This window comes from Pan troglodytes, chromosome 1 (genome assembly GCF_028858775.2).
Source record: "Pan troglodytes isolate AG18354 chromosome 1, NHGRI_mPanTro3-v2.0_pri, whole genome shotgun sequence".
Classification (NCBI taxonomy): Eukaryota; Metazoa; Chordata; class Mammalia; order Primates; family Hominidae; genus Pan; species Pan troglodytes.
The window spans coordinates 184402256-184415760 of NC_072398.2; the positions used below are offsets into that span (position 1 = coordinate 184402256).

General features: G+C 54.4%; 2 protein-coding genes across 25 annotated transcripts in view; both read left to right on the forward strand.

Moving 5' to 3' along the window:
* MKNK1 (MAPK interacting serine/threonine kinase 1) overlaps window positions 1–2279 on the forward strand; it is a 46875-nt gene extending 44596 nt beyond the window's left edge. For all 24 annotated transcript variants that reach the window (XM_001162516.7, XM_063781043.1, XM_063781052.1 and 21 more), the window contains one exon: window positions 890–2279. In XM_001162516.7, coding sequence (XP_001162516.1) covers window positions 890–1115 — 226 coding nt within the window. In that variant the 3' untranslated portion in view covers window positions 1116–2279. The remainder of the gene's footprint in view (window positions 1–889) is intronic.
* Window positions 2280–8012: 5733 nt separating this feature from the next.
* Window positions 8013–12869, forward strand: KNCN (kinocilin). The gene is made up of 4 exons (XM_009456787.4): window positions 8013–8596; window positions 9637–9705; window positions 10370–10444; window positions 11825–12869. Exons 1-4 carry the CDS (start codon window positions 8446–8448, stop codon window positions 11902–11904), a joined length of 375 nt encoding a protein of 124 aa, XP_009455062.1. The 5' UTR covers window positions 8013–8445; the 3' UTR covers window positions 11905–12869.
* The last annotated feature ends 636 nt before the right edge of the window (window positions 12870–13505 follow it).

A 13505-nucleotide genomic window follows, 5' to 3' on the forward strand; every position in this document is an offset into this window, starting at 1 on the left:
CTGGGCAACAGAGCAAGCATCTGTCTCAAAAAAAATAGTAAGTCCTTACCACATGTCAGACGTGGTGCTAAGGGCTGGATATAATTATATCCATAATCTTCACGATGAATTTAAGAGAGGTGTTCTAGATGAGAGAGGTGAGGAGTGGCAATCAAGTTAACTTGCTTAAGGCCACACAGCAGCCCTGGGCTGTTTGACTCTGGAGCCCTTTTACAGCTGGACTGCCCTGTTCCCAAAAAGCCAGGGCTAAGCAGTGTGGGAAACCTTTTTGGCACCAGCCTCATGGCCAGCTTTTAGGAGCTACACAAGGAAGTCTTACACCTCCATAATCGCAATTCGTGTGACCCAGTTGCTATTGCCCAATTTGGGTTCCTACCTGACTCTCTAGAGCAGCCTCCAGATGCCTTTAGATGCCAAACCTCAGATCCGCCTTAGAAGATTTATTCTGCAAACCCAAAGTGCCTGTCCACGCTAGCCCTGAGCTAGGTGCTGGGGACGTGGCATAAGCGGCGCAGGCCTTGCTCTGGGAGCTTTTTCCCCACGCGGGCTGGGAGAGGGAGGGACAGGTATGTTTCATGTGCCCAGTCTCTGCCTCTGGTAGACCTGTATGTAGAGTTGTGGGAGCTCAGAGGAGGGTGCTCTGAGGAGAAGGGGGAGCTTGCCCCTACCATCAAGTCCAGGGATGGTACTTGGGGCTCAAATTAAAATCCCTCAGTCAAGAAAGATTCCAAACCTAGGCAAGAACTACTTTGGAGAGAGCAGCCCGTCCCGACTCTGGGAAATCTGGTGGGAGCGTAGAGCCACAGCAGCAAGTGGGAGTGTCCTGGAGCTGGCCTGGCTGACCCTAGAGTCCTGACCCTCTTTTCTGTGCTTTCCCCTGGCCCTGCAGGAACAGCAGCACAATGGACCTGACACTCTTCGCAGCTGAGGCCATCGCCCTTAACCGCCAGCTATCTCAGCACGAAGAGAACGAACTAGCAGAGGAGCCAGAGGCACTAGCTGATGGCCTCTGCTCCATGAAGCTTTCCCCTCCCTGCAAGTCACGCCTGGCCCGGAGACGGGCCCTGGCCCAGGCAGGCCGTGGTGAAGACAGGAGCCCGCCCACAGCACTCTGAAATGCTTGTCACACCTTATAGGCCCTAGGCCTGGCCAGGCATTGTCCTCTGGAAACCTGTGTGGCTAAAGTCTGCTGAGCAGGCAGCAGCCTCTGCTCTGTGGCTCCATTCAGGCTTTTTCATCTACGAAGGCCCTGAAGTTCCCATCAACCCCCATTTCCCTAGGGTCCTGGAGGAAAAAGCTTTTTCCAAAGGGGTTGTCTTTGAAAAGGAAAGCAATCACTTCTCACTTTGCATAATTGCCTGCAGCAGGAACATCTCTTCGCTGGGCTCCACCTGCTCACCCGCCTGCAGATCTGGGATCCGGCCTGCTCTCACCGCTGTAGCTGTGGCGGCTGGGATTGCAGCCTGCAGGGAGAAGCAAGAAGCATCAGTTGACAGAGGCTGCCGACACGTGCCTCTTCCCTCTCTGCTCTGTCACCCTCCTCTGGCGGTCCTTCCACCTTCCTCTGTCCTCCGGATGTCCTCTTTGCCCGTCTTCTCCCTTGGCTGAGCGAAGCCATCCCCTCAATTCAGGGAAGGGCAAGGAGCCTTCCTCATTCAGGAAATCAAATCAGTCTTCCGGTCTGCAGCACGGAAAAGCACATAATCTTTCTTTGCTGTGACCGAAATGTATCCCTCGTTTATCATCCCCTTTGTTTGTGATTGCTGCTAAAGTCAGTAGTATCGTTTTTTTAAAAAAAAAGTTTGGTGTTTTTAACCATGCTGTTCCAGCAAAGATGATACCTTAAACTTCCACTGCAAGCCCATGAACTTCCCAGAGTGGAACGGCTTGCTCTCCTTTCTGGAATGTCCATGCACTTGTGTTTTAATCAGCAGTTCTCTATTATTCTGATTTTAAGCTGTTCCTGTGATGAACTTAGAGACAGCATCGGTGTCTGCTGCTGTGTCCCCAGGTCTTGTGTGGGTGGCACAGATCTGGGCAGTTAGATAGAGCTCTGTGCCTAAGGTGAAGCCACACTAGGGTGAAGCCTCACTTCCCTGTTTGAGCAATGCAGTGCCTGCTGCCCGTGTGCATGAAGGTACAGCCATTCAGATAAGTGGAACTATTGAGTTACATAAAGAAAATAGATTTGCATTTGTCAGGCAGACGTTTATACAACACCACGGTGCTTTTATACATTGTGCTTATTTTAATAAAACTGAAATGCTATGTGTGGCCTATTTGGTGGTCCTTTTTTTTACCTGCAGACCTGAGGAGGAGACTGGCCTTCTAAACTGGGGCTAAGTCCAGCCAGGTGGGCAGAAGGTATCTCTTATTGGGACCCCTGAATAAAAACCATATTTGACCCAAAAAAACAAAGTGAAGGAGAAATTGCTTTTTTTTTTTTCCTAGGTGAGGAAATGAAATTCATCAAACTTTTATCAATTGCTTCTTCTGAGCCAGGACCCAGAAATGAGTAAGAAACAACCTCTGCTTTCTAGGATCTCCCCATCAAGTGGTAGAGGTGGTGTCAGCAACCATGACACAGGAGACCAGAATGTACTTTAATAGATGTCCTCTGTGCCCAGCAGCCCACAAGCAGGAAACAAATTTCTCCTCTGTCTAAAGCATTACTAAGCCTTTATCAAGGGTGTGTCATGTGCCCGGGACTATGCAACAAAGAAAAATGGCACCTCCTATCCACAGCCCTCATGTACATCATGCAAAGGACTTTAGTGCTCATTGTCCTAGGCGATCATCAGAGCCAGACAGGAGAGGACTGGGGTGGAAAGGACCTTTATAAGTTCCCAAGGAGGTGGCAAGGGAGGTCTGAGTGGGCAGTGGACTGGGTGCTGATGACAGCTGCCCTCCCTCGGGATGGCAGAGAGGGGAGATGGGATTAGGGGCTCTTCACTTGGGACAGGTGACGGGCCAGGCCCCCAGCTGTCCTACGCCATGAATGCCTCCCCGTTGATGATACATACTGTTTGTTGACAGTCTTCCCTTGACAGTAACCCTGACACCCTCACATCCCTTTTTCATCTACCTGGAGTGGGCTTGGTGAGGAAAACAGACCTGCAAAATCTGATCCTTTTGGCCCACAGACTCCCAGCCCCTGGAGACCCAGAACCAGGATGTGAGTTCTATTCCTGAACTCCAGCCCGGCCTAGTGGGAGGCCCAACAGGAACGTGTCTTCAAGGGGGCTTCCTGGGTCAGGCACTCTCCACCCCTGGCCCACACCCTGCCCAGCTGCAACTCCCCATCTGTGCCTTGGCTCAAGCTGTGCCCTTTCTCAGCCCACCTCCCCAGCCTGGCCCACCTGGCAAGGTCCCTCTCATCCTGCATGGCTCTGCTTAAACGCCATGACCTTGATTTTGGCTGACCTTGGTTTTGCCAGCATTGTCATGCACTAAGTAACAGGTACTTTCTAAGAAGTTTAAGGGCATTAGCATTTAATTCTCAGCAGTCCTCTGAGGTAGGTACTATTATTTTATCCCACTTGACATGAAAAACCAAGTAGAGAAAGGAAAAATAGCTTGCCCAGGGCTATACAGCTAGGAATGGTGGAACTGGAATTCCCTCCAGGAAGGCTTGGGACCCCGCGCTGTGCTGCCTGCATTCAAATCCCAGCTCTGCCACTTACTAGCTCTGGGGCTTGGGCCAGTTACTTAATCTCTGAGAGTCAGTTTCTTCAACTCTAAATGGGGATGATAGTGCTTACCTCATGGTACTGTTGTGAAAGTTACAAATTAATAAATGCAAAGTGTTGAGAGCAGTTCCAGGCCCACATAGTAAGTGCTCCATAAATGTTAGCTATTATAGTTTTAGCTAATCGAGTAGTCCCCGTTGATCCACAGTTTCGCTTAATTCCATAATTTCAGTTACCTGTGGTCAAAATAGGTGAGTACAACACAATAGGATATTTTGAGAGACCACATCCATATAATTTTTATTACAATGTATTGTTACAATTGTTCTATTTTATCTCTTACTATACCTAATTTATAAATTAAACTTTATCACAGATATGTATGTATAGGAAAAATCATAGTATATATAGAGTTTGGTACTGTCCACGGTTTGAGACATCCACCAAGGGCCTTAGAATGTGTCCGCGAGGGATAATGGGGGACTCCTGTATTTACTGTTATCTACCAGGGCAGAATTACACAACTCACAGTCCCAGTGCTAGAGACGAGCCCTCCCTGGTCCTTGGCTCTGGGAGCACTCTACAGAAGCACTGTGTGCTGTGGAGATAGGTCTGGGCCTCTTAAGATGAGCCAGGCCTCTGTCCCTCTGTGGGATCCTCCGGCGGACAGGCTGCTCCGCCCCTCCAGGATGCAGTCCCTGGCCCAGAGGGGCAGCTGTGGCACAACAGGAAGAGCCTGAAGTTGGGACCGGAGCCCTGGGCTCCAGTACTGCCTCTGCCACTATTCACTGGTGACCTTGGAAGTCCTGGCTCTGCTGGACAGAGGCAGATCCAGCAGACGCACTGAGGAGGCTCTGAGACCACAGAGCCCCTTCCAGACATAGGATCTGCGATAATGGAAGGCAGCTCCCCAGCTCCAGAGCTCATGCGTCGGCGGGGCCTAGAAGGAGAGCACTGGTCCCAGCCGGTTGGAGTGTCTCAAACCTCAGGTCTCTCTTCTCAAACCTAGTGATCAGGCCTTGGCCCCAGCCCCAGCCCTGATTCAGCTGGATCCTGAGGACTCCAGTCTGACGGCCTCTGGGCACAGGGACTGTCCAGTTTTTGTCCCTCTGTGTGTCTACCTGCCTGGGCTCTGGGGGCGCCTCCTCCCTCCTGGCCGACAGCCCTCCCACACCCAGCCCCATGAATAGTGGTGCCTTGGTCCCATGCCAGCACTCCAGCCGCTTCAGGTCTGGAGGGGGCCGAGGAGCAAGGTCCCCCAAAGGCTGGCACTCTTGTTGCCATGGTAGCAGTTGCCTTGGAAGCCACTTCCCTGACTTCAGCTTCCAAATGGTCCAAGAAAGCTACCCGTCCCCCGGTGGATTGGTGAATTAATCACGCTCTTTTCCAGGGTTCTCACCCCTCAAGGAAAATAAACAGAACCAAACCAAACTGGGGCCTTTTCGCCCACTGTTCCTCCCCACCCCCACGCCACACTTGGACTTGGTGCACTGAGAAGGAAGGAGCATGGGCAGACGCTCTACAGCCCTTGCCTCAGCAGGAGACAGAGAGGAGAGACTGGGTGATGGAATCCAGCAATGTGCCCGTGGCCTTGCCATGCCTGAGAACTGTGGCCTCCAAGAGCACCCAGGTTCAGCGGGGAGGCTCCAATCCTTGGGAGGGGTGGAGGGTTGGTGGGGCGATGGAGCCCTAGTGCCTTGGGCCTCCCTCTCAGCATGGCTCACAGAGAGGTTCCTGAACTCATTTACCTATTGCTCTGAGCACGTCACTCAAGGACACACATACATTTTCTTTTTCAGAGATGATATAGCCCAAACTGAGGAAAGAATTGGCAGGCCTCCCTCTCTACATCACAACTGTTTTGGGAACCTTTAATGATGCACTCCTGGTCCTGAGGGAAAGAGGCAGGCCTTGACTGATTTTCATTGTTTTGTTTTGTTTGTTTTTTTGAGCCAGGATTCCACACCCATCACCCAGGCTGGAGTGCAGTGGTGTGATCTCAGCTCACTGCAACCTCCTCCTCAAGCGATCCTCCCACCTCAGCCTCCCAAGTAGCTGGGACTACAAGCACACACCACTGTGCCTGGATAATTTTTGTTTTTGTAGAGACAGGGTTTCACCATGTTTCCCAGGCTGGTCTTGAACTCCTGGCCTCAAGCAATTCTCCCGCCTCAGCCTCCCAAAGTGCTGGGATTGTAATCCCACAGTGCCTGGTCCCTTGACTAATTTTTTAACTCAGTGTCTCCCTCTGAAGGTGGGGCTGCCAGTTCCTCCCACCTCAACTAAGACAGTGTTGAAATTCAGGGGCAGATAGGCCAGAGTACTTCCCAGAGGGGCAGAATCCATGAGGACTCTGGGGCAATTCCTCTGTCTCCCCATGTCTTGGATTCCCCACCTGTATGAAGAGCTGGGACAGCCCTGGTTCCGTGATCTTGGAACTGAAAAAGGCTTAACGTGCCTCTCCTTTGAGATCACAGTGTTTTCTGAGATCTGAAGCAGTGCACAGGTGCCTCTGCCACCCCCATCCCCATCACCAGACAAGGCAGTGGGCTCAGGGAGGTGGAATGGCTGGCCCGAGCCCCATAGTGCGAGGTGGAAAACGCGGCCCCAAGAGCTTCTATCTTGGTGAGGGTGTGAGAGAGTCGCCCTCAGCCTTAGACTTTGAGAGGAGCAAGGAACACGTTTCATGGACAATTATTTTGGTGGCTCCTTCTAAAACTAAGTCAGTGGGGGATCAATTATGTGTGACAGAGACATGGGCTATGATTTGATGCCTAATTAGAGGAATAATCAGATCTCATCCAGGCAGGAGGCACAGCGGATGCTGGCAGCAGCACCGTGGCTGGGGAATGCCCAGCTCCGGGGGTGTTCCCTCTGTGGGGAACAGGAACACAGTCCAGGGCCCATCTGTGTGCTGCAGTCACCCCTCTCTACAGACTCATCATGAGCCGAAGCTGCACTCAGGTGACCCTGGGCCTTCTCAGGCCCCCTTCTCCACACACAAGGAATGCCTCTTGTTAGAGACAGAGGTTCCCTTTTGTCCACACCCCTCCTCTTTGATGACTGGAGGTGGTTGTGCAGTCCAAGCCCTCTCCCTGAACTCTGTCCTCATGTCCAGAAGCCTAGCTCAGGTCCCTCCCAGCCACAGCATTCTGGGGAGCTCACTCCTGGAACCTGCCCTCAAGGGGCTCTCAGTCTACAGAAGAGATAGAACAAGAACAGGGCAGCCATGGAGGCAGGTGGAGGAACAAGAAGTTGAGCCTGGCAATATGAGACTGCAGATGCGGTGCAGAGAGGGGGCATCCAAAGAGAGGCCAGGGAGGCTGGCGACGGGACTCCGAGCAGGATTATGGGACCCTAGGAATTGTGCCCAGGTGCAGGACAAGGCCGGGGCCATATTCTGGGACTGGGGGGTCCCCAATCCATAAAGGGCCAAATAATGCAATGAATGATAAAGGCTGGAACTGGGGGCCGGGACAGGGCTCAGGGCTAGGCTGCATTGGTGACCACTGCCCAGCCTTGGGGTGGGGCATCCTGCAAGTAACTCAGACAGGCTGGGTGCAGGTGCTCAGTTCAGCGGATGGGAAGGCACCAACCATGACCCAGCCTCCCACTCCCGGCACCCAGCCCCTAGCAAGTCCTCTTCCCTACCCTACCCCTTAGGTGTTTTCCTCCTGCCCACACCAGCACCACCACTGCTCTTCCCTGTCACTCCCAGTCGGGATCCCCAAGGTGGCTAGAAGGGTTCACTCTCCATTCCACTGGCCACTAAAAGGGGGGTGGGTACCAAGCCCACCTGAGGACAAGGGAGTCCCCTGAGATCAAGCCTCAAACTAGGATGCCCTCAGCCCTACCTGGGAGCCCAGAGGTGGACAGGATGGGGATGGGATGGGTAGGGAGCAGACTTGGAGGGATGCCTCTCCCTGTCCGCTTTCCATCCCAGGTGCAGTTCCTCTCTTGAGCCTCCTGCCGTGTGTCTATCTCAGACTCCAAGCAGAGACCCCAGGTGCACCTCCAGGCCAAAGGGCAGAGCATAGCACAGCGGGCCCTGAGCATGTGATCAGGAGTCTCCTCACATCCCTGGCTTCTGAACGACATGCAAAGCCACCAGCTCATTCTTCCTCCTCAGGAACCAGCAGTGGAACCTGGGCTGACTGCCCGCTGGGCCCCGGGACCCAGACAGCCACTCACATTGCAACCTCATGAATAACTCAGCACCTCCCTGCTGCCTACATCTCTGAGGAGCCTGTGGCCGCTGGACCAACTCCCCCCTCACCCTGCCTCTCATTGCTTCAAATTTTCATAGGCTGAGGTTCAGTGGCAAGTAAGTGGCTCTAGGAAGCTGGGGCAGGATGTCCTGGGCAGGGGGAGCTTGAACTCTCCTGGGTGGAGGCTGGCAGGGAAGGATCCTATGGAACAGGCCTAGCTCCCTAGAACTCTGGCAGCCAAAGCAGAAATGTAGCCAGACAGGAGTCCCAAGGGTGGGCTTCAGCTTCAGAGGGCTTTGAGAGAGGAAGAGTAAGCTGGGTGACCTCGTACAGATCCCTGGTCAAGGTGGGACTAGGGGGCCCCTAGTGGAGCAGTGGAATAGGACTGCAGATAAATCCCAGGGTTCCCCACCTATAATCTTACTGCCCAGAAACTCCTACCCTGAAGTTGGAGCGCCAACAAGGAGACATCCAAGAGCCCAGAAACTTCCAGGACTTTTCTGGGGCCAGACTGCACCGGCTGGAGGCAGTGCCCCGGGTGGGCCTGCATGGACATCCCCATCAGCAGCAGAGACTTCCGCTGCCTGCAGCTGGCCTGCGTGGCTCTCGGGCTGGTGGCTGGCAGCATCATTATCGGCATCTCCGTATCCAAGGCTGCAGCTGCCATGGGCGGTGTCTTTATTGGCGCTGCTGTTCTGGGTGAGCAGGGGCTGGGCTGGGATAGGGAAGGGAGATTCTGGAGGTGGGGGCAGGGGCATGGTCAGGTGAACAAGGAACAGGGAAGGGCTGGGTCAGCAGGAATCAGGGGAGAATGGAAGCTAGAGGTGTGAGCAAGGCCGCCATCAGGGGCACAGGCGGGAGAGGAGTGATGCGCTGGGGCTCCTTCCAGCCACGGGGAGGAGAAAAGAAGGGGAGCTGGCTGTCACACTCTTTTCTGGCTACTCCCACTGGCTCTCCAGCCCCAAGCTCTAGGCTCTTGGATTTGTGGTGGGATTCATCAGCCTATCTGGGCGGAACAGGGGGTTGATGGTGGCAGGTAAAAGGACAGAGCTCCTGAGGACTCTCTGAGCCAAGACAGGCTCCAGCTCAGAAAAAAGGGTTTCGTCTTCTTTCCCTGTTTGCCTCCACAGCAGCTGTGTCCATCTATCTGTGTGGGCCAGGCCCACTGATTGCCCCGCAGTGACGCTGAATGCCATCCCTCACCTCACCCCACCCCCCGCCCCCGCCCGGGCCAAAGGCAGGACCAGAAGCATCAGGCTAGGGGGCTTTAGGTATCTACACCTGCGGGTTCTGGCACAGATGCTCATCGGGGGATGGAGCGGGGGCGGGCAAGGCAGGACTGGCTCCGCTGCTCCTGCTCCCCAGGTCTGGATGGGGAGGAACATGCTGAGGACAAGCGCCCAGTCTGGCCCTGGGGAAGCGTGGGGACAGCAGAGACGCAGCAGTGGTGTCAGCCAGGCTCATTCCAGCAACCTGCTCTTCACTTAGGAACGGTGGAGCCAGGCAGCTGGGGCCTTCACAGTCTGTAGCCTCTTCCCCAAACAGGCACTGCCCCCACCAACCCAGATGCACACACCCACAGGCTCACATTTACACACTCACAGTCCCAAGTCTGCACACTGTGCTCCTCCCATGCACACCCATATCTCACAAACCACCCCTCAGGCTCCCAGCCCACCCACAGCCTCAACACTCACCAGGCTCCTCCCCATCACAGAACCCCCTGTGTCTCTTCTCAGGGTTCCTCATCTTGGCCTACCCCTTCCTGAAGGCTCGGTTCAACCTGGACCACATCCTGCCTACCATAGGTGAGGCCTCTCCCTGACCCCAGCAGACCCCTCTGCCAAGGACGGTTCCAGACCCTTTGTGTGCTCGTCTGCGACCCACTGTGTGGCTGGGATGAGCCCATGTGTGAGACCGCGCTAGCTGTCTGTGTTAGAGCTGCTGTGTGTGTGTGTTGTGCAGGCGTTGCCATGACTACAGAACGGCAGAATCCAGCCTGCAGCAAAGGTGCCTGAACCAGCTCAGAGCTGGGAAGTTCATCTCCCTTGAGAGATTTTATGACTCCCCAAAGCCTCGAACATCTCTAAATAACTCCCTCGCCATCCCTGAGCCCCCATGAAAGACCCTCTATTTCCCCTAAGACCCCACGGCCTCTGCACAGCTCCCACCTCATCTCAGCTCCCCACATACAGGCTGCCATCTCCACCAATCCTATGGGGCTTCCCATGGCCCCAGTTCTCCCCGGGACCTCACCTCCCTAAAAGATCTGCCATTTTCTCCTTCAAGGGCCCAGTTCTTTTTCTCCTGCCCAAATCAGCCCAGATCATGTGAGACCTAAAGGAATGCAGCGGAGCAAAGACAGCATCAGGGATGGAGACTAGACAGCAAGAAGGACTTCCCTTCCCAACCTGGGCTTGATTTGGGGAATGGCTCAGTAATCAGGGGGCTTGGGGTGGTCTCATCCTGCAGGGAGCCTAAGAATCCATCCCCATCCAGGGCCAGACCACGGGGAAGGAAGATCCAGCACCAATGGCAACAAGGAAGGTAAGTTCCAGAAATTCCCGAGTCCATCTTTCTTTTCTTTCTTTTTTTTTTTTTTTTGAGACAGAGTTTTGCTCGTGTTGCCCAGGCTGGAGTGCAATGGCATGATCTCGGCTCACTGCAACCTCCACCTCCCGGGTTCAAGCAATTCTCCTGCCTCAGCCTCCCGAGCAGCTGGGATTACAGACATGTGCCACCACACCTGGCTAATTTTTGTATTTTTAGTAGAGACGGGGTTTCTTCATGTTGGTCAGGCTGGTCTCAAACTCCCAACCTCAGGTGATCCACCCGCCTCGGCCTCCCAAAGTGCTGGGATTATAGGCATAAGCCACCGTGCCCAGCCTGAATCCATCTTTCATCTCCCCTCCCTGACTGAGCAGCTCCATGGGGCCCGGGAGCCTTGAGCGGCATGCCGAAGGGGCTTCCCCAGTGCAGGGAGATGGTACTGCTGGCAGTTCCCCCATGTGCACAGTCAGACCCTTGCTGCTCCAAGCTGAACTGATCTCCTCTTGCTTATTCTGAGGGCTTCTGTCTTGCCCAGCATGGACACTGGAATGAGGGCACCTCCCTGCCCCTTCCCCTCCCCCAGGTCCTATGCCTCAGTTTATTTTCCCACTCCCCTCTCCCATCTCCCCCAGGGTCAGAGGAACTCAAAGGGACCCAAGGCTGGGGTTCCCAGTGCCCAGGGCAGAGCTGGGATAGAATGGGGAGGGGGGGGGACATGCCAGGGAACAGTTTCAGCCCAGTTTAAAGAGGCACCCATGGGTACCAGCTTTGGGTACTAGCTTTAACCACCCCAGTTTAAAGTTCATACCCCAAACTGGGCATCTCCTTGTTCTTCCACCCCACACCTGGAAAATTCCAGGGCAGGAGTTTCTCCAAGATGGTCCCAGCCCAGTCTCTGCCACCAGGGGTTGGATGCCTAATACTCAGTGAAAGGCCCCATTCCAGACACTGTTCCGAGCCCTGTTCATCTATTATTCACTCTTTTAAGTCTCACAACAACCACATGAGGGCAGCACTATCATTAGTTTCATTTTACATAAGGGGCAACCGAGGCACAGGGAGATTTAGTGACATGCCCAAGACCACACAGCCAAGAGGTGCGGCAGTCAAAGCTCAAACCAGGCAGTGGGCTCCGGGGTCCCGCCTCTACCCCCAGCCTATGCTGCTGCCCTCTTGAAAGCCATCCTGACTGGAGGTACCTCTTTAAACTGGGCTGAAACTGTCCCCTGGGATGCTCCCCTCTCCCCATTCTATCCCAGCTCTGCCCCGGGGTCAACCAGGCACCCCGGCCTTGGGTCCCTTTGAGTTCCTCTGACCCTGACAACTCCATGGGGACCTGTCTACTGAGGCAGTCCTCGTCCCTGTTCTCTCCCCCAGGAGCCCGCAGCAGCCTGTCCACCGTGAGCAGAACCCTGGAGAAGCTGAAGCCGGGGACCCGGGGGGCTGAGGAATGCTGAGGCAAAGTCTGAGTGGCTGCCCATGCCCTGCCCTCCCGTCCTGCCTGCTGCCCCTATCTCAGTGCCCTCCTGGGTTAGAAGACCCGGACCGGAGACAAGCCAGGCCCTGCAGACCCCAGAGCGGCTGGGAACAGTGTCTGGAATGGGGCCTTTTGCACGCGCCCGGCCAAGCCTCTCCAAAATGGATTCCACTGGTGTGGGCTGGGGCCTGGAGCAAGGTGTCGCCGGACGCCCCCACAGGGTTCCTATGTTTCAGGCTCCTGCCCTGGCCTTTCTTTCTGGACTGCAGCTCAGCTTTGTTGCCTGTTCAATCTACTGATTTGTTTCTCTGGAATTTGGGGTCCAAGGCCCTGACTATGACCAGGATGCCCCAGTCCCTTGCTCTAACCCGGGTACAGAAGTGAACCACAGGCCCACAAGAACCACAGACAGGGACCCTCCACCCCCACGGTCTAGCCCAGGGGCTCTAGAGCTCACTAGCCCAATAGAGGGGCTAGACAAGATTCTTTTCCAAATATCAAAACTCCTGGCAGTTCCTCAGGGACAGGCTCTGAGCAGCAGTGAATCAGATGGGGGAATTTGGGGGGCTCACAAAGGGACAGGTACAAACAACCTTGCCTGGGGGTCAGAGGAGGCAATTTCTCAGCCGAGCCCAGTCCTGAGACCCTTGGTGTCTTAACTCCACCACTCAAGGCTTTTTGTGATCTGACTTCTCTCTTCCCCCTATCTTCTCACTGCTCCCTGAACAAGCAAAACACATTCCTGTCTCCAAGCTTTGCCCTGTGTTCTCCAGCACCCTCCCTGCTTCTGTCTGCCTATCAAACACCCCACTTTTAAAGTCCCCGTTCAAAAAATCTACCCACGTGGTCTCCTCATTCTCTTCCGCCAACCTCTGTCTTGCCACCTTTCAGGCAGGGCTGAAGTCTTCCTTTTCACAAAACAATTATTAAACCATCTTAAGTCTACTGAACGTTGCCCCTGCTCTAGTGTCTAGCACCAGACCAGTAGGTGCTTAATAAATGTTAATGGATTACAATTTAATGTAAAAACAATTCCCTAGGCTTTCTCTGGGAAGCCACTTCAAAGTCCCATCTACCGTGGGTAGAGCAAGTTTGGAGCAAGGAGGCCCAGGTGTGGCCTCACAGAAAACATTGCTCCTCCCTCCACACCTGCACCCTCCAGGCAGAGTTGTTTGACCTCTACAGAGATACCCTCTCCATACGGCCTCTGGCCTGGTTTAGTGAGCAGAAGACAAGCTAGAAATCACTTCCTTCTTCCAGGATCAATGGAGATGGCACTTCCTCTTAGAAGCCTCCCCTGACTTCACTGTGCTTCCCAGCCCCAGGGTTTCCCTCCTTCACAGACCAATCTGAGTGGCCTTTGTCTATTTCCCCTCTTGAGAGTGGGAGCAGAGGGCCAGGCACTCAGATGACACCCCAGTGGATGTTGGAAAAACCAAAGTTTTCTGAAGCAGCAGAGTCCATCTCAGATGGGAAAGCTGAGGCCCCACTGGAAAAAGGACTCATCGAGTCCCATGGTGAAAGATCACGGGGCCAGGCCTGCAGCCAGGTCTCCTATCTCTCCCTATCCAAGGCCCTATC

Bases quoted from the DNA above. Each gene is read 5' to 3' on its own strand.
- KNCN (XM_009456787.4), top strand. From the start codon at position 8,446: ATGGACATCCCCATCAGCAGCAGAGACTTCCGCTGCCTGCAGCTGGCC. The intron at 8,597-9,636 runs GTGAGCAGGGGC...GTCTCTTCTCAG, and splicing joins TATTGGCGCTGCTGTTCTGG to GGTTCCTCATCTTGGCCTAC. The intron at 9,706-10,369 runs GTGAGGCCTCTC...CTCATCCTGCAG, and splicing joins CCACATCCTGCCTACCATAG to GGAGCCTAAGAATCCATCCC.